At 37.4% G+C, this 20,938-nt stretch overlaps 1 protein-coding gene and 1 long non-coding RNA gene across 5 annotated transcripts; one reads left to right on the top strand and one right to left on the bottom strand.

The window, feature by feature from the left end:
* The first annotated feature begins 2,311 nt into the window (after positions 1–2,311).
* Positions 2,312–15,838, top strand: LOC136841843 (uncharacterized). Of its 3 annotated transcripts, none has more exons than XR_010854106.1 (4): positions 2,312–2,869; positions 6,505–6,735; positions 7,864–7,980; positions 14,092–15,838. It is a non-coding gene; the product is annotated as an uncharacterized lncRNA (long non-coding RNA). The 3 variants fall into 3 exon arrangements; XR_010854105.1 differs by having other exon boundaries at positions 2,323–2,869; positions 6,505–6,592; XR_010854104.1 differs by lacking the exon at positions 2,312–2,869 and adding an exon at positions 3,065–3,544 and having other exon boundaries at positions 6,505–6,592.
* On the bottom strand, positions 9,011–20,375 carry LOC136841842 (protein D3-like). Of its 2 annotated transcripts, none has more exons than XM_067109226.1 (6): positions 20,220–20,375; positions 16,017–16,108; positions 13,500–13,623; positions 12,378–12,515; positions 11,064–11,144; positions 9,011–9,290 (listed from the first exon to the last, which is right to left on the bottom strand). In XM_067109226.1, exons 2-6 carry the CDS (start codon positions 16,101–16,103, stop codon positions 9,151–9,153), a joined length of 570 nt encoding a protein of 189 aa, XP_066965327.1. In that variant the 5' UTR covers positions 16,104–16,108; positions 20,220–20,375; the 3' UTR covers positions 9,011–9,150. The 2 variants fall into 2 exon arrangements, with proteins under 2 accessions (XP_066965327.1, XP_066965328.1); XM_067109227.1 differs by having other exon boundaries at positions 20,289–20,355.
* Between the last annotated feature and the right edge of the window lie 563 nt (positions 20,376–20,938).

Raw genomic sequence — 20,938 nt, 5'->3', positions numbered from 1 at the left:
ACTGGCGGGAATCAGGCCGGGCAGCTAAAGTAAAGTTTTACTCCCCTTTACTGTACATAAAGAGCACCCTCTAACGCCATGGTCATCAAGGATACCTTCCCGAAAAGCTAAGGCTGGAGACCTTGGAGAAACCTACAGGCCTAGGTCTACAGGTTTACCACTCCCGTCATCTGCAGCCACTTAATGGTTCATCCTAGGTTCTAGTTTGTGTAATCATAGGTGTATGTGTTTGGTTACGTTGCGTCTGTAGCTTTTTTGAAGGACCTTTATGCAGCAGGATCAATAAACATTCTCAAACTTACACTAACACATTCCCCTCTTCGGCCATTCCGCCCCTCTTCACCTCTCTATATAGGTTACGCATTGTCATTTGGGCCGGTTTACCTAGCAACTAATTGCAAATGAGAAAGATTTCCCGGCTTATGTCTTTCGAAACAATCTGACAATTCTTTTAAGCAATTTGTGCTATACCTGTGTATTACAGTTATCTAAAACGGATAGCATATAGTGTTGGAAACTTACCTTACCTTCGACGAAGTGTTAAGCCTGAGTCTCTAAGTTCCCGCTTTCCTATAACACCAAATTTCTTCTTTCAAAACCACTTGATTTTCTTAACTACCACACCACATTTTGAGCTAGGTCCTTTCACTAACCAGGACCTTGGCAAACTGACAATCTTTTTTCAGACAAACAAATTCTGCCTAACTTTATAAGTACGTTTACAACACGAAGTTACACAACAAACTAAATGACATCTGACATCGTTGATCGGACTACGATCTACCTTTGCTGTCATTCATAACTGATCAAAAAGTTTTAATTTCAAATGTTTTACATTATTGATTTGCCATAATTTTCTTTGTGATTTTTGCACCACTGAAAAAATCAAGTATCAATTTACTCGCAGTATTATATATAATTTATCTAACAGTTTAGTTACATCAACAAGTTTACCATAATTCGTATTGTTTTGACAGAGTAGGCTACGGTCTTAATTTTAATCTTGGTAATAATATGGCATGTATCTTAAAAGCTTGCAAAAACGAAATATATATATATATATATATATATATATATATATATATATATATATATATATATATATATATATATATATATATATATATATAATCCAGAAGTTGAATCCGATCGATTTTGGTACATCAATAAAACATAGAAAACCAAACTGGTCAACTGGATTTAAGTTTATATTTAGTTCCTTTACCTATATTAATAAAAATTCAAAGTCATCCTCAATTTAATTAAAGTATATGGTAAAATGGAAAAAATAAGATAAACGTCTGTCTAAGATAGCATGGGCGCTCTTGCTCCTGGGCAGCCCGTAAAAGTGGGAAAGGATAATGGGTGCTATGTACGTTGGCTTGTTATCTACGCGTCACCTACTCCGAGGTGCTAGTACTAAACCTGGAGAAAACTCCTTGGGACGCCGTGTTTAGTACTAGCCCCTCTGGGATCAAAGCACTATTATATAGGCTACACTCATTTCTATATTGTGAGGTTGATACATTATATTAATAAACGATTTCTTCGTGCGGCCGTCTACTTTACATTTACCACTCAGTGTTCAGCACTAGCACCTCGGAGTAGGTGACATGTATAGATAACAAGCTAAAATAGCACCGGATAATGATACCAACTGGAATATCATCAATAATAAGAAGCTCTAGACACAATATCTAAAATGCTGTGATAACCCTGGATATCCTATTACTCTTATGTTAATTTTTTTTTATTTTAGTACTTTACAAATTGCACTGACGCAAATATATCCACTGCAGAGTGGCTCTTCATGATAAACACTTTATATCAGCCCTAAGTTATACCTGTATACGGCAATCTTAAGATAATTAACACTAGTAAAACCGACTCGGCTGACATGTTATTAAAGTTCTGTCTTATCAAGGGGAATTAGAGGGATCATTTTAACCATACACCTTTTAACTTATATTTACATTTCAATAATAAAAATTTTTCGACAACTATCTATGTACAGTCTCATTTTGACATATATATATATATATATATATATATATATATATATATATATATATATATATATATATATATATATATTGATGCTCTGGTATCCTCGAATGATAAAGATTTGATGATTTGATGTCTGTTTATCCTGGATTCCTTGAAGCTTCTAATACAAACAGGGACCCAGTATGGTGTATGTAATGCCTACAGTACACCGCATAAGGTGCACTGATGGCACTACCCCTCTACAGGGTCATCCAAGCCTCAAGTAGGTCTGGGTTTTCCACCTCTTCTGGTGCCACAGAGGTTGTGCAAAGTACAAGTCTAAGCCACCTCCAGCTCCCCTACAGTATCTCATCTATATATGGCACTTAATTCATTCCCTTCTAGTAATCACAAATCCTTTCTACGTCTGAGGTCTTGGGGACTGGGAGGGGGTTTCTGGAGGTGAGGAAAGGGTGGCTATCGAGAACGGAAAGAGCATGGCGGTTTGGTAGAGAGAGGTTTTGGTTGCGGGACGTCCTAATATGTTGTTTCGAGTGTTAATTATTCTCTTAGGGCTGTAAGTTTATTTGGAATTAGTGCTCTGTACTGAAGTCTAATAAGGTGATTTTTTGGTTATATATTTTTCGTGTTATTTTAACCCACATACCACAAAGAAAATATACTTAAATTATCACACTCACAGAAAAAGAGCGAGAGCCGTTTGAGAGGAAATACTATTTAATACTATTACTACTAATACGGATGCAAAACTAAATAATATGAATGTCTCAAGTTATCCATAGGCGTAACAAGATTAAAATATATCAGTGAAATACTTTGAACAAGGAGATGCATCCCGATTTAAAAAAAAAAAAATGAATAGGTAAGTGAAGTTCCAGAGACTGGTTAAGAGGATGATGGGGAGCCACAGTGCGGCTTAAACTACCATTTAGGAACCAGGACCTGTGTAACAGTAGATAGTCTGCATCAACTCTGGAATAAAATATTTACTTTTCTGCCGTAAAATCGGTTATTTTTTTTTTTTGTCGCTCGACTGTAATTAACCAGTAATTAACCTCAGAACTGAATATATTTTTGCTATTGCGCATTTGCATTGTTATAGGGGAACTTCTGGTAAAATGCGGAATTTACTTCACTAGGGGGTCTGGGTGGCGGAGCCCCCCGGCTAAGTAACACGGCCTTCTAGGTTAGGTTAGGTAGGCGACGTTAGGTTAGTATGGTTCCTTTAATAATAGATTTCCTTAGCCAGTCCCTTCACGAACACACGGCTCCCTAATGTCTCTCGTATTCGCGGACCCGTTCCTGGGTAAGTGGTTTGTCGGGGGTGGTTTAGAACACGTAGAACGAATTTTATTCCATATCTCTTTCATCTGGAGGCAGCGGTGATGAAACGTAGCCTGCTTCCTTCTTTCTGTGAACTGTGAAATCTTATTCGGGAGTTATATAATAATATTCCCATGTTTTAGGCTGGCGTGTGATTCGAACGTTTCTGACAGTCATTTCGTAGTACACCAGGGTAATTCTACAGAAGAGCCCGGTAGGCCAGGGAGATTTCGTTTATTAATAAAGTTTTTTTGAACAATATAGAGAAGGGTGTACCTAGGCTATACAGTGTAGTACAGGCGAGATCATTTGAGAAATTTGCCGTTTTTGTTTATGTTTTGACATTCATCCCCAGGACCCTGGGGTATTTCTAAGTAGCAGCCCTGCGCGGACTATATGGAATGGTTCCGCGAGTACGAAAGTCATTAGGGAGCCATACGTTCAAGAAGGGACTGGCTAAGGAAGTCTGTTATAAAAAGAACCATACTAACCTAACAACCTAACATGCCCTAACCTAACCTAGTAGGCTGTGTTACTTAGCCCAGTGGGTGGACCTCGGTAAAGAAAACCACTTTTTACCAAATTTCCCTTCAAACACTGCCCATGTGCGATAGCACTCCAGGATGGCCAGCATACACCTTCTGAGGTTAATTACAGGTTAATTACAGTCAACCAACAAAAAATAACAGTAAATTCTTGATAAACAACCAAAATCCTATAAGAAAAGTCACCTTTAAAGGAAATACCATACGTGGTGCTAATGCTAGTTCTACTGGGCCTGGTACTAAACATGGCGCCACACGGAACTTTTCTATGAAAGTTACCCAGTTTAGTAGTTTTAGAGATACTGATACTGAACCTCCTTATGCAATAGCTGAGGGGAAGGGCTTCAGCCCCCCCCCCTGGAACACAGCACATTACTTAATCTAGGATGTTGGGTCCTTTCCTAGGCCTAGACCCCTTACCTAACCTAACCTGGGGTTGTTAAATCCATCCTTGTATTTCATATTTTTGTGTTTCCATCCTCCCAAAATCCCTGCTTTCCCACTGTAGTTTCCTGAATTGTAGGTGTCACGTTATGGAACTGCTGGTTCCCCGCTGTTCCCTTTTGTGGATTGCTGCCTCCTTACCTTCAAGTTTTTTTTGTTTTGATGTTTTCGTGGTGAGCTGCCGTTTTTCTGTCTGCAGTCGGGTCTGGTAGGGCAGCGAGAGTAGCGGCAGTGGCAGCAGCAGCAGGCAGTTTTTGGAGTCGACGTTGGTCGAGTTTTTGAGCAGCAAATTGGAGCACGCCTACGGCGGAGCACGTCGTAGAGGTGGAGGTGACCATGAGTAGTCGTGGTGACCACGAGCTGCTCATCTTTGATGACAGCGTGAGGCTGTCCTGACGCCTCCATCGGGTTTTCTGGTTTGTGGGTTTTGTCCCTGTCGTGCAGCTGAGGGCTGTCTTGGTGCCCGAGGAGGACCCTGCTGTTGTTTATTTTTGCCTTTTTTCTTTTTTCTTACAGCTACTTTTTGTTTACTTAACTTGTTTTTGTTTAGAGCTGCCTTTTGGTTTCTTTTGTATTTATGGTTTTTATCTTTTACCAGACCTGACTCACTTGTAAATTTTGTAAATAAATTAATTTTCAGCTCATTTTATTGTTTTTGTTGTTTTCCCCTCCTTTGTTTGTTGCATCTGCTCAGTCATGACAGCCCCGTCCTGAATATTAAAGAACCTGCATAACCCCACTGTTACAATGGCGAACAGGATGGCTCTGTTTTGGCTGGCGGGTTGTTAATTGGAGTTTGAGGTTAAAGGTGGGGAGGTGTCACGTTATGATGGTTTTGCGGGAACTGCTGGTTCCCCGCTCGTTCCTTTGTGGATTGCGCCTCCTTACCTTCAAGTTTTTTTTGTTTTGATGTTTTCGTGGTGAGCTGCCGTTTTTTTGTCTGCAGTCGGGTCTGGTAACAGCGAGTAGCGCAGTGGCAGCAGCAGCAGGCAGTTTTTGAGTCGACGTTGGTCGAGCAGCAAATTGGAGCACGCCTACGAAGTGGAGCACGTCGTAGAGGTGGAGTGTGACCATGAGTAGTCGACCACGAGCTGCTCATCTTGATGACAGCGTGAGGCTGTCCTGACGTCTCCATCGGGGTTTTCTGGTTTGTGGGTTTTTGTCCCTGAGCTGAAAGGACGTATGTTTGGTTTTTTTTTGCCTGCTGTTGTTTATTTTTGCCTTTTTTTTTTTTTTTTACAGCTACTTTTTGTTTACTTAACTTGTTTTTGTTTAGAGCTGCCTTTGGTTTCTTTTGTATTTATGGTTTTTATCTTTTACCAGACCTGACTCACTTGTAAATTTTGTAAATAAATTAATTTTCAGCTCATTTTATTGTTTTTGTGTTTTCCTCCTTTGTTTGTTGCATCTGCCGTCAGTCATGACAGCCCCGTCCTGAGTATATTAAAGAACCTGCATAACGGCCCACTCGGGTCGTTACAGTAGGATTTAAATGTGGGGCTCTCTATCTCTTAAAAGTACTCATTTGCTAATGAAACAAATATGATAATGGTGGAAAGTGGAATAATAAATGAAAAGGAGCCAGTGTAGACAGACGTAACCGTGGGGCTTGCCCCCCCCCCCCCCCAGTTCCCTTAAGTAGCTAAAGATGTTATGATCTTATTTTAAAACATTACACAAGGTTGGAGTTTTTAATGTTGTGCTCTTATTTTCTTAATGTGGGCAGTATGAAAGTCATACTTGTATCTTATGCAAATTTACTGTTAATAAAATTTTCTGGACAAAAGTTGTTACCTACTTAGATTTTTTGTAAGTTGTTTGTTTATGCTAATGTCACTTTAGAACCACTTAGAAAAACACATATACAGATTCATTTTTCTTATCCTTCATTGTTAAACCCTAATGGGTATCCTGAGTAGAAGAAGGTCAGTAATAATTTATGTGACGTTACCGTAGGCCATCTTTTCATCTGGTGCTGGGATTTCTCAATCAGGAACTAGGCCATTTTGCCACCTGTCACTTTCCTATGTATGCGTCTCCGAGGATAAAATGTGGCCACACTACCAAAAATTAGGTTTTGAAGAAGGAAAAACCTATTTTTGGTAGCAGTTGTGAACCCTCAAACCCACCAACTTTCCCTGATTAAAAGACATGGTAATCTGTGATGATTATTTTTCTTTCGCAGAACTGACAAGAAGTGGGGGAGCTTGGCTGACCTGTGTGCTGTTGTCACATCATCACATCTGTGTGAGGAGGGTGAAAGGAAAGACATGGTAAATGCTGTAGGCAGGGAAAGAGCCTTCCTACAATGAATCCTTTTATACTCTATTATGGTATCAACTCAGAGGCACTATTCTGGGCAAGACCAACTATGAGAGAATTCTTGGATATTGGCTGGCGTGTGTTGGGGGACCATGTGAGTGCATTAACGCCTTTGAGGACTCTCAGCAGCTACCAGAAATAGGTTTTCTCTTTTGCTAAAACCTGTTTCTAAATGCAGTAGTCAGTGAAAGGATTCTCTGGTGATTTTTTAGAGTGCCTGATTGTTATAAACTGCGTGAAATCATATATCTCACAGAAGCTGCCAGTATTAGACTAGGCTACCAGTAGGCTCATTCATGGCAGTGCCCAACTAGACTAGGCTTGCCTGATGTATGGTGGTTGAGACCCTAAGATAGTCCTACGGGATAGTCCTACGGGAGCTCTCCAAGATGTAGGCCAGTTTGTTGAATGTGCTGATTCCTAATTTTTTTTTTTAACTTCCCATTAGTCTAACTAATAACAAATGCTTTTGATAAGCACCCCATATAAATTCATTTCTTTCCAACTGCTTAGTTCATGTTGTATGCATTTTTGCCCATTTTTGCTAGAGTAAACCACTCATTTTTGTGTCTCCCCTTCACCTTAGCCCATATTTAACAGTTAGGGCTAACCTACGTAAGACAAAGTGGGGAACCCCCTAACCCAACCTGATATAAAGCAAATTAAATTATGCAGTCAAATACTGTACAGGAATGCATCCAACCCTAACCAGCATCTTACCAAATCCCAACCCAACCTAACTTAGCATGCAAAAAATCATAGGCTACACTCCCTTATTAACCTTATTCATTAATGACTACCTTAACTTGGTATGTCTTGCGTTTGTGCGCATGTTATTAAATATAAATAAAGTGGTCCTCAACATCATGTGAGGACTACCATTAGTTTTCATGAATCACAGTAAGGCTGCTAGACCTGTAGTCAGGTACTTTTAAACAATGAAAGACTTCTCAGACTAGTGGTGACATAAAGTTGAAGTGCTGATTTTAAAAAGGGATTCCAGTGAATGAAGTTATTAACAGACAGTGGTGATAAAATTTTGGGTCTGCTAGAATTGTTTTACATGTCTTTGTTTGGACTTGAAATAATCTCTTAATACTTTACCTGTTAAAACTTTGAATATAACTTAATATTTTGTCATTTTAAATTTTTTTCTCATACCTGTTAAAACTTTGAATATAACTTAATATTTTGTCATTTTAAATTTTTTTCTCATTTCCAGCTAAATGTTTGATTAGAACTGCTCAAGAATTTATAGCACTTAATGCTGACACACACACACTAACCGAAGTTGGAAGTCTGGGAAGGATGGAGAACTGGATGGAGTTGGATGTGATGTGTAAGTGTTTGTTGATTTTGGCACTTTCCAGTCATTAATACCTGTAATATTTCTTTTTGATATACTTTTTAGTTGGTGTAAAAATACAAACACCAGTTACATCAGTTTTTAAATGCCTGTTTTGCTCTCTCAGCATGTGAGATAAGTCTCTTAACTGTTAATACCAAGTCCAGACCATTGCTTCACAAATGCTGATCTCTTATATTAGTCTGTGGGTGAAATGCGTTGCACCAGTGGTGGTTGAAGATTGCTGAGAATCACAGCTAGCCCCCAAGAGCCGAAGGGGCGAGTAAGAGACTCATGATTTAGAAGAAGAAGATGCATAATAATCTTTACTAGAACTTGGCCTGTAAGTACCTACAGTAGATGTGAGAAACTTGATACCTGCTTCGGTTAAGGTTCATTAGACAATTTAGCTTCATCATGTTATCTTTGTGACAACATCCTTCTTTTATTCATCTACCATGTCATCAATGGGCTTGCAGTCACAACCCTTTTAGAAGAATGTGCCATTGATAATCTTATTTCTGTACACTATAGGCTGGATCCTATAGCTATTCAGCCATACAAAAGCTGAATGTCTTGGCATCTTGACATATTACAAGGATAGTGTGGTCAGTCTACAGCTCTAATTCAAATATTTCACTTGCCCATGGCCAGCTACCAATGCAGAAAGCAAAGTATGGAAGGTAATTGAACTAAATACTTGGCAGAATATCTTTGTGATTGATACTATAAGTTTCCTGTAGGAAGCAACCATAGCATTACCATTTTCCTGTATGGGGGCATTTTATATATAGATATAAAGGCAGAGAAATTTTCATTATCATCTTACACAGATTTAGATGAACTTTCCCAGCTTCTTATTCTGGAATATCTGTGAAATTTCCTTGTGTCAAAAGCCTCCATATCACCTGATATTTATCAGTAGTTAATACACACCAACATACAAGAATTTAAAAGTGGCATGCAGTGATGGAAGTACCTCCCACATGTTGGGTCAACTTGAAACGATAAAAATATTCATAAACAACTGTAAAAAATTTATTTTAAGTATATATCAGCAAAATGAAAGAATTTGGATATATCTGATGTATATAGCAATGCCCTTGAAAGATATTTTTAAGCTTTGTGGGAGTACTGGAGTCTCATGATGGGTTACAAGAATAATCACTTCGTGATGATCCCAAGCTGGCGATGGACTTTTAATGTTGTTTCATCATATTCAGCCTGGTAGAAATTTCCGGCAACAAGTTTCAGCTTGTACTTGGCAGCAAAATTCCTGATGCTGAATTGTCTCCGATTTTCAGCTGAAAGGAAAATTAATTTGCTCCTTAAAAATGGTAGAGTAAATGTCATCAAAAAAATTTTAATTTATTACATCATCTTCGAATACCTTGAAAAGGTTAAAATCCAAAATGCACTCAAGCACACAATGTGAATATAAATTCTGGGAAGCCATTATTATTTAAAGAATCCCTGAAATATGAGAGATGATTATTTTTATTAAGCAGTTTAATTGATCCACTGAGTAACAGACTCACAGGGCAAGTCTGAAGAGTTTGTTCTGAAATGAGTGGTGAAACTTGCAGCAAGGTAAAGTTAAAGATGGATAGCAAGTGAGAGGTGAGCAGTGACCAAAAAAAAAAGTAAAGGGCTGTAAGTAATGCAGCTGGAGGATACACAGATGCTTTCTCTCCCTGCAAGGAATGTGCTGGTTGGGCTTCTCCTCGGTGAGAGGAGTTTGGTAGGATGAGGAGGGACAAGAGGCATTCACTGGCCTCATCAGGGGTGACTACACCCCCAGTGGCTCGTGAATCCTACTGGTTCTTTCCTCTCTCCCTCCTCCATTCCCATCCTGCTGCCTCCCTAGAGTACTGTAATTCCCCCTCACAGGGGGCAGTGCTCGAGAGGTGAAGGAAGCTTGGCACCTGCTCCCTTTGGAGGAAAACAGTGAGGATTTCATGACTGTGAATGTGTTTCCTTATATGAGTGAGTCCTCTCCGTGGTTCAGTCTCACTCAAACCTAGGACCATACCACACTGTCATCCCAAATGCTAGGCCAAGTAGGAGGTTATAGGAGGTGTTGCATCCTCTGCCTACATGTGCAGCCAGGAGCATGAAGTTTCTGGTATGATTCAACTCCAGTCAGTTGTCAGAGATGGCCTCTTCCCTAAGGAGTGAGTCTCCTATGAAAGGTGATGGTTTGTACAGTATTTCTGTAAGACCACTAACAAATTTTTAAATTTGTATTTATCCTAGGCATATAGACCAGAGCCTTTTATCATAATCCCACTTTGACCACCTCGCTTTGTCCCTGTGGCCTAAGGAAAAGTGGCTAGTGGCAGAAGGTGAGTAAGGGGTATTCCTTGTCTTCCCCATAACTACCAGATACAAAGTTCAGCAACTGTTCCATTTTCCACTAAGAATACTCTGGTTTGTGTGCCTACAAAAAGTATAAGTTACTTTTAAAAAGTTTTTCTTTTTATCTTTTGTACACTTTGTAAGTTCAGACTTACAAATTTTCTGTAAGGCCATAACTTATAATACTGAAGTATTTATATATACATTTCAACTTCTGATCACAATAATGACAAATGGTTGCATTCTGATATCAAACTTGGTTTAGGCTAGGGATGACAAAATACAGTTTATCTTGGTAAGAATGAAAAAATGAGAGAAATTCAGTATTCCTTGAGCTCTTTTATGATGAATGCCCTTTCCTGCATAATACCTATTCTAAGGCACACAATATTGTGTTACACAAAGATATGCAAACTTAAAATTTGGACAATGAGCATAATAATGGGTCTTCTCCTCTTTCCACCGTTATTCTGTATCACCGTTGTCAGGTTACTCTTTTAATCTTGTTGTTTCCTTTGTCCCTCATTTGCAGTATTTTTACTTAAATATCTCTGTTGCTTTCACTGTGATCATACTGAATTAATAGAATGTCAATGAAAATCCTTTTCATGAATTTTATTTGTAACTTCCTTAGTTTGCAGTTTGCAGGAATGTGTTAATTATTGAGGATCACCTTTAATACTCAGTTTTCAAAAGCAGTAATAAAATCAAAGACTTACTTGAAGTGTTTGGCATTTTTGGTTCATCACAGCTTAATTTCCCTGGCTGCTGATACGCCAAAAACACGTATCTATGGAGACCTGTTGGAAATGACACATTATGAATTTAAAAACTTGTACACACATTTGATTTTGCAGTTTAAATCATTTTGAAAATTACATTGCAAAGAATTTGACCTTAGCTAAGTATTACAGATATAAAACATTCACAACACATATGTCTTGTGACTTTAAATGTTCTTATCTCTGTTAAGTTACTGTTGGTTTTCATAAACAAGTGAAGTGTGTTGAAAAGTGTGATGGATGAGCTCTCATTCCTAACAAAACAGTTGCCATTCTAACAAGGTTTCTCATTTTCCATCTGATGTTAAGTTATGAAGGTAGTTAAATCAAATCATCAAGTTAATCAGTTTATAATATAGGACCCCTCAATTTGTTCACCTCAATCGATTATTTTTGTTTACTGATCAGCTGCATTATGATGATGGCTTTTGCTAGGCTAAACTAGGTTTTCAGAAGTGGTGCATTTTGCAGTTAAATCTATTAAAACTGAATATATGTAAACTTTGGCTTAGTTTATGGTAGGAAGTAAAATGAATTAATGTTACCAGTAGGATATTTTCCACGTTTAAGTTCACACCATGTAGGTTATGTTTTGTCACTTATCAGAAGACCAGACACCTGAAACCTATGATAAATAGAACACAGTTTATATACATAAACACACCTAATATGCCTTTTAGCAAATGTTTTTATATAATGTAAGTTGTTAAAAGGAACACACGCAGTAAAAGATAATTTCACAGCTGCTACAGTATTAAATAGCTTAAGAGTACAGTAATGGTAAGCCACATTTCTACTCTTGTAGTTGGCTGACCTGAAGGATTTATTTCATAAAAGATAAGAATAAGGGAAGATCAAATTAAGACATTAGACATCTAACAGGAAAAGAAAGATAATGGATGGAAAGCAAAAGGCGAACAGCAATGTCACTGGAAGCCTATAGGTAAAGCAAACAAGACTTGCTGCACTACTATGCTAAAACTCCAGTACCTGAGTTTCCACTTCAACCAATGAATATTGATTAAAGGACTCTCAAACAGGCATTGGTTTGACCTTACTTAAAGAACAACGACAAACAGAATTGCATTGTTTAACCATGGAGTGCTTTGTGTGTGATCACAACTCCTAGTGCATAGAAAACAGAAAACAATGAAGTCAGAGTAGCTGGTTCTATAAGCTGCTAAACACCGTTTGCCAACTTAAGCTGCTCTTAGCAAGATAGTAGTCGAAAGAAGATAATCTATCTCTTACCAGTTCCTTTAGGGGGTCCAGAGCCAACAAACTGTGCAAGTGTCTCCCCTTTGGAAAGTTCACATCCAGGTATATTGACAACTAGCCAGTGAAGAAACTCTCTCATTGCAGGATTCTGTCGACTTGGGGCATCAGGATCTGAAATCAAATACTTGGATGAAGCAACAGTTGTATACAAGGTATTAATGCTGTTTCTGCCTAAAACTTCACATATGCTAAATACAACAGCTAGCTGTACAGTTTTCAGATGTTTTACAAACTGTATTTTATCGTATCAAACAAGGAAGCTGGTGAGGGGTGTGGTGTCCCAAGGCTGGAAATTAGACTGAGGTTTCAAAGGATGAGATGGTTTTGGCATGTGATGAGAAGGAGAAAGGAGCAGTTAGTAAGAAAAATGGTGCGGTAGATGTGGAAATAGCCAGTTGAAGAAGAATAAGAAGGTCCAAGATATCGTGGAGGAAGGGCAAAATGAAGACCTGGACCAGATGGGAATTCAAGCAGTAAATGACAAGACAGAAGAGACTGGAGAGAATTCATTTAGCATACCCTGTCAATGGGAAAATCAAAGTGTTAAGACTGGCGATGACTGTTAGTTCACAAAATCAAGTGTTTTATAATGCACAACAAAGCTCTCAAGTTCCTCTCTTGCAATATTCAGAATTTCAGCCATGTAAAAGATCTTCAGTAAAACTGTTTTCTTAACTCTGACTTCAAAATCATCAAATTTTATTTCTTTGGTTACTCCAAAATTCTCATTCTCCCCAGCTTTTCATTGAATTTCATCTTAATTTTTGTTCTTTCTGTTATATTTCTGTTTATTTTTCCCATGCTTACAACTTTGTGATTTTATTTTTTATTGACATTTTTATCATGCAGTGCATGAGGGAAAATAAATGAAAACTAGATTGCAATAAATAAATGGTTGAATATTGTAAATCTCTTATGTCAGTAATGTCAGTACTCCATTATCCATTTTTTACTTGTCTGTTACTATTTCTAATAACTAATATAATTAATTGTGGATTTGGATGTTGAAATATTGTAATGTATTATCCTTTTTATAAAACATTAATACTTAAATTTACAGAATTAGGTAAGTATATTGGAAATTTTCTTCAGTACCTGTCATGCATAAAGTGTAAAGGCTGCTGGAGTCTGCTGGCCAGCTTATTTCAGTTGGCTCTTCAAAAACCTGGGTAGGAGTCAAAACATTTCCACAAGACACTTCACAGCTGCCATACTTCACCTGTAAACAAAATGATACCCCTTAAACTTATCCCAAAGGTAGTAATATATAATATTTTAATATGGCAAAAAAGGTCAGGTACATTACGTGATTTCGTACTCATCTTGCCACAACTGCCAAGAGAAAGGTTGAAAAGGTTCAGTTAAGTGGGCAGTTAAAAGGTTCTTAGCGTCCTTCTTCTATGTTGCTATTTGTACATCTTGGTCTTCCAAATTGTCCCATTAACTACCCTTAAACTTGTTGGTGACCTCAGCTAATCAGTTAAAGTTAAAGTCCTCTTGGGCCTCTGTAGGCTCAAAGGGCAGAGAGCTGATCTCCTGTTACTTAGGCCAACAGCCAGTGGGGGGACTGGTCCCAATGCCTGTGACACGTTGCCAGTGTGTCGCTAGGCCCACTGTTTAACTCCCCAGCCCGAAGGCTGGTACCTGTTCTCCTACTGAATATCTCTGGTTTTTTTTTGACCATAAGGTTGATGGGATGCCAGATTATTGCAGTGGCGCAGTCCGAACCATCACTGAGCGGCGGGATTTGAACCCTGGCCCTCTCGACTGGTAGCCAAGAATCATACCACTGCACCACCATGGCTAATCAGACCTCAGGTTATTAGAGTGTCACTTATCACTAACATTATGATGATTATTTTCACTTGGATACCTATTCAAAATAGATGTGATTTGCAGACTATAATCTCATTTTGAATAAGTGTAAAATATGGGTAAGATTAGGCTGAAAAGTATATGGAGTTACTGTCTGCTGTGGGATATCCTGAAAATTCAAGAGGAGGCTAAGTTATAAGGCCTATGTTACTTAACTGACCTAGTCTCTTATCCTAAGAGGATACAGTACTAATGTTCTCAGTGTTTGGGTTTGAGATTCCTCTCTTTGGGCACACTTCTTTCCCTTGGTTATTTGTCTTTTATCTTGATTTACATGTACTCAGTTATGTATCTGTTTATTCACTGTGTGCAGTTATTATTAATATTGCAATTATTTGGTACAAATTATACTGCAGTACTGTTTTACTTTTTGCCATTGTGTTTGATCAATTTTTACACTTGATCACATATGCTCTGCTCTATTCACATTCTGTTGTGAGATGGTTTCCTGACAGTAACCTTATGCAAGGCTCTCAGATATGTGTATACTTATAAGCAACGGGAGATAAAAATGCAAAACATGATCTTGAAAACAGAATACTACACCACTTTTAAATCACTTCTCACCTCTACTAAGTAACAAAGTCTTTGACCACATCCATTCACCTTTCAGTCATCAAAACTTATTTCACCAAAGTCTGTATTGCTACCCTACCATATGCTATGTCCATCACTTCTTTCACTACAAGTGTTATAGTATAACATTTGTTATAAAACATATGACTAGTGAACAGAAACAGGGAAACAGTTTTGGAATGCACATGAACAAGATGAATGATGCTAATTTAAAAAAAGACAATTAACCAACAGTATTAGCAACCAAGCATCGCAAATGTCCGGAAGGAAAGGCAAATACCTATAGCAATCTTTTCCAACTGCAAGTATGCACCAGGAATTACTCAGGGATTTGTATTTTTGTACAAGGGCTATATATGAAAGGAGCACTCTATACCCATTCAAAAATAAAAGTAGTAGCCCCTCAACTTATCATGTGCTTTCACATCAAAAGCAAAATCTGACAAACAACAAACACCCTTAAGCATAGGGTCTCCCTGAATATTAGAGGCATCCCACAACTAACAAGCACTCCATATAATTTCAAGCCTAAGCTAACCTACAATTCATGTGTTGCATTCAATTTAAAATATTTGCCTGAAAAATCAACAGCTCCTAAAAAGGTAGCCATGCAAAAACACCATCATAATAATGTAGTTGGTAAGTAAAATTCTGGGTAAGCTGAGGGCTACTGCACAATTTGTACTTATCACCTAAGCTAAGGAATGAAGTGACTGTGATTTTCAGTGGTGTCAAATCTCTGCTACAAGGCAAAATAATACTGTGTTGTGTATATTACCTCATTTTTGATCATCAATTCATGACATTTGAACACACAGTACTGTTCTAATCTAAGACTAACTCTCCTTAAGTATTTAAAAATACATTTGTTGTATGATTTATCTGGAATAAAAAAAATTACCTTGTTTTCAGAAAGAAATTGTTATAAAAAGGTCTGTTTGATTGAATGCAAGTACTGCATTATTTTAATTATTTGAAATAAAGAACTGTAACATAAGAAATGCTGTGCTATAGTTTACTGTACAGTAAGGCTATTTAGAAAAAAGTCATGAAACATCTATTATAAATCAGTAAAATTGACAGACATTTAGCAATTTCACTCTCAGTAAAATTCTTGTTTGCCAAAAGTATCACCTCACTTAGATTTCAGCGGAAACCAACCTTGACATGATGAGGAGGAAGCTCGTCAACTACATCAGGAACAATTTCTTCAATCGTCAATCGTGAAATTTGCTGCTGCTCAGCCATTCTTCCTGGAAAAAAATGTTCAAACATTATTTCACAAAATAGCATTGGAAAACTACATAAAAAAGTTTAGGATACTAAGGCTAGGACTGTCCCACAGACTCCATATCATGGACTTCCAGTCATGGATTTGAAATCTTGTACTTGACGGTAACTCTGGCATACTGTACGTGTGCCTACTCCTTATCTGTTTATTCACTTACTTTCATCTGTGATAAACTTCATGCATTGATTTGCACAGTATTTCTTTGTATTTCTCATAAATTACATATATGGGTTCCATTCATTATGGTGTAAGTTTCACACATTCAGCTATGTGGTACTGCTTTTATATTTGTATTTCTTGTGAAATACATACACAGTACACTCATGAGTTTAGTGTATTATTTTTTATAAATTAAGTACACTGTAATTAGGTTTACTGATAGCCACAGTATTTAATGTTAATACTGAATTTTCCTGTCCATTAACTTCTTCCTGTTTCAAATGAGGGCTTGCCCTCCTGTGGAACCGTTTTATGGACTTCCTGTTTCAAATAAGGGTTTTCCCTCCTGTGGCACCATATTATGGAAATTAACAACCTTTTTTGCTTTTTCTATAAGACTGTATATTACTTATGAATAAAATCAAATGAATAAAACAAAACTTCCACATGTGACGTCAGTCTAAACTGGATCCCACATTTATAACTATGAATGCTGATAAAGCATATGCTTTTGTCCTCTGAACTATACTGAGATGATAAGGCCTCCTTATCATCCTCATCCAATGACAATAAGTCTTTGTTGATATCCAAAACAAATGAATGATGTAGTTTTAAATATTCTGATAAGACTGAAGTCTCTAAAAATAAGTATGGCTGGATAAATCCAAGTCATGCTTAACGTGCAATACTGTATTATAGAGTACTGTACTAAAACTTCTCCATGTTAAAACTGACTAACACAATATGAGTTCCACTGGTGCTGGTGAAAAAGAATTTCCATTAACAGATAAACAGTAAGTCATAAGTATGTGAAGTCCTTCGCTGCAACTACCCTGGGAATATGAAAGTAATTAAAGCTTTACAGATAATACTAATGCGTATGCTTTAAGGATTAGCCACAAGTTAAAATACCCTTTTCCAGTTAATGAGAGAAGATTCACAAGAAAATGTTCTAGTTAAATGACAAATGATGGTCTGAAGTATACCTCAGAAAAAAGGATTAGCCACAAGTTAAAAGCACCCTTTTCTGGCAGTTAATGAGAGAAGATTCACAAGAAAATGTTCTAGTTAAATGACAAATGATGGTCTGGAAGTATACCTCAGAAAAAAAACCCACAGCCACTGCATTACAACTTTCTTACCAAATCCAGTCTAAATAACTGTTTGCAGTTTGGGAAATGTGTTGACTGCAACAAGTTTTATTTATTATAAAGCACACACACTCCTGCCAGTGACAAGGAATTTATTTTAATAGCAAATTACTGTTCTCAAGAATATGAAGTACACAACAATTATATTGTATCATACAAACTGTTGAACAAATCTAGATAAATTACATACTGTATCTTAAAAACCTGTGGATCTACATACATCTTGAAATCTGACAAATTCTTCCTCACCCTGTAGCCCATCCAACCAAGAAAACTGAATTTCAATTTCATCCATAATCTAAGAAAATTATTCCAGGATTTGCATCCCGATCCATTTACAATTTAATAAAGTGCTCTAAAAATCAGATGAAAATCATAAAATATTTATTCTATAATGTGCAGCCATTTCAAAGCTGAATCATCTCACTGAAATCCATCAGTAACCTAAAAGGTATCATGTAGACAGAAAGCAAAACAGGGGTTAAGTGTTGCAAGACCTACATTATCTCTCGTCAATATATTTGTTAGGACATTAGGGCAATGAACAGGCAACAACTGAGTAAACATTGCATTCTCTCAAAATTTTTGTGATTGGCCTAATGTATGCCAGTTTTGCAGTTAATCTTGTCTGATTTATTCTGTATAAAGTACAGCACAATACATGGAAATCGCCAAATATGCTATATCTGTATGAAATACATACGGCCCTGCAGTATGCAACCTACCAGACCTCAAAGATATTACTATAAGAATAAATTCTGATGACTGAAACTGTAACTGAAATATTTCTTCAGGCAAAGTGATATCAAACATCCAGAAAAGTAATTTCTAGTTTAAGACGCATATAAGCATTAAATGAAATTTATTATATAATGATTATGGAATTACAGAAATTTTACACTGAGGATATTTTTTTAAATAATATGGCTTGTAATCCAAATTTTGTATTATATAATTTTTTATGTTGATGGCCTAATTTACGTATTTCACTTTAGTACTCTACTACTTATTTTGACAAAACAATACAATATTGTATTCTACAAAGAATCCACTTACTAACTAATCAGTAGTTTGCTATGATTTTCAACATTATTACTAGCTGTATTCAATAAAATACCAATAGTTATACAGTATCCAACTACAGAATAAAGCACGTGACAAAATGGACACCAGGGCCACTTCCATGTCATTTACGCTTAGACAGTATCTTTCACAGACCCTTTCACGTTCACAAGTTGACACATTGTCTATAAAAACCGTGAGAAGGATCCATGTGCTTGCATAATTTCTCAATACTAACTTGTCTTACAGTTGGGCCAAGATTCAAAAATAGCTCCTCAACTTATCAGATGCTTCTGGTTTGACTTCAGGATAAGTAGCAAGATCAGGTAAGCAGCAAAGACTTTACAGTATAGCCTACAGCTGAATATTCAAGATATCCCACAGCTAATAGTAATTCCATATAATGGCTAGCTTAGGCCACCTTTACTTAGTGTTCAGTCTGAGAGATCCACAAAAATAGTAATTCGTGAAAGGGAGAAAACCATCTTAATAATACTATATTAAGACAAGAATTCCTGTAAGTTGACCCCCAACAAGCTGAAGGGGTACTTACTGTATTACCATAAATTGGTTTCAGTGCCAGGTCGTCTGACCAAACTTTCATAAATCAATTACCATATTCAGGAAGGGCAAACCCCTTCAGAAATCTCGTCATGTTTTTGATTTCAGAACATTTTACTATGAATTTAGTGATTATGCCAAAGTTGACTGGCAAGCTTTCTACTTCTCTTTAGGTTTGGTGCTGAAAAGACAACTTTACGATCGACTTTTATGACTATTATTATTATCTTATGGAAGAAATAAAGTTAGACCTAAAATAAAAGCAATCTAAAGGCATCACTATAAATGCAATCCACCGCAGGATAAGAATGAAAAGGTAGTACAGACCATACCTTGGGATAATTTTCTAAGTATTGAAAACTAGACCTTACTTTTTCACACCTTGACCCGATTCCCGTTTTTTATTTCATGATGGGAGAGGCACTGACACGTAGTTAATCTTTTAATATGATACATGGGCTGAACAAACCTTAAATTACTGGGCTATCACGCCAATCATAACCTAAGCAAAACATTTTCAGGGACCCTTCAATACTTTGTTTCAGTTTCACTTTCTTTGGTTTTATGTACAGCACTTCACAGGGATAATTCCCTCTCTGGCGGACCTTGTACGTTTTCAAAATAAGGTGCTCATATGTTATAATTGTCTTTCAGTGTTTTCTCGTCAGTATTACCAATAATAATTGGTAATACTTCCTATTGCAATCATAGATAACTATCAATAATGCAATTGTTTCTACGCCAAAGGTAAATTCAGAACAAGTAAATTTCCTATTAGACGTTACTGGAATAAAAATGCAGCTTGCACAAAGCTACTTAACCCTGACGTGGGCTTTAGGCTTCCCTCTACCTACTTGTACCAATATTGGGTAAAACTACGGAACAGCACTCAACACTGTCGTATTAACATAAAAGTTTAACCTCGAACGTGGGGTAATAACACCGTAAATAAAACTCGGCAACAATATTAAGCCAGATTCTATTCCCAGACAACTGCACAGGTATACGCCAGTGCTTCCCCTTTCGGTAGATTTCTCAGATATACCGTAATCTTGTCTAACAAAAGCCTGCTACTAATTACTTGCCATCATAAATAATCTTTCATAATAACTAATAATAACACAGAGTTTATCAAGTTACCTTTGCTTCTCGCTGTCACAACGCTAAAACTGAGTGGGGTCAAAATGAATAAACTGCCTGGGAACACACCTTCAAGGTTACAGCAGCAGTTGTTATGGCAACGGAGGGCTGTCTATCTGGATTCTGGGGCAGGAGGGCCGGTCACCTGCCCTTATACTGTTGGATGGGGCATCGGGCCGCTGGGGACGCCCACTCAAAGACCTCCCCCGGTCGCCCATTACTCACCCCCCCCTCCCGACCCCGAAAAAAAAAAACGCGGAGGGCACAGTCATCTGACGTAACGCTTCCTATATTCCGAGGACTCGAGTCGCTATAGGAAACCCATTCATAGTCTACGGGAGATTTTGGGGGCGTTTAAAGGAACGTTTAAACTGATGCTTTTCTCTTGGGTATTGCAACACCATTTTCTCTTATATGTAAATTACTGATAGGTAAACTGTTGGATCCGTTCTAATCATAAACATGAAGTGATTAATGATAAGGTGCTATGAATTAGCAAGATAACTAACCTTTGTTCACTAAATCTTTCTTCTTTCGTGACATTGAATAATTGCACATCATCATCCGTCATGGAACACTTAATAACATCGTGAATGTCACGTAATTTAACCGGAAATTCTAGGGGGACAATTCCCGGGCACTTTCTGTTTCCGCTGGAATGCAAAATAATGAGAATACAGTGAAACGTTTATGGTTACGCCATAGAAGGAATATTCCTA

The sequence above is a fragment of the Macrobrachium rosenbergii genome, chromosome 9, assembly GCF_040412425.1.
Source record: "Macrobrachium rosenbergii isolate ZJJX-2024 chromosome 9, ASM4041242v1, whole genome shotgun sequence".
Lineage (NCBI taxonomy): Eukaryota > Metazoa > Arthropoda > Malacostraca > Decapoda > Palaemonidae > Macrobrachium > Macrobrachium rosenbergii.
Note: the sequence above shows the minus strand (reverse complement) of the source record. Positions and strands in the feature narration are given on the sequence as shown.

Excerpts from the sequence above, each read along its gene's own strand:
- LOC136841842 (XM_067109226.1), bottom strand. The coding sequence starts at position 16,103 with ATGGCTGAGCAGCAGCAAATTTCACGATTGACGATTGAAGAAATTGTT. Across the intron at positions 12,516-13,499 it reads TTACACTTTATGCATGACAG|ATCCTGATGCCCCAAGTCGA; the intron begins GTACTGAAGAAA and ends ATTTGATTTCAG. Across the intron at positions 9,291-11,063 it reads AAAAATGCCAAACACTTCAA|CTGAAAATCGGAGACAATTC; the intron begins GTAAGTCTTTGA and ends TTTTCCTTTCAG.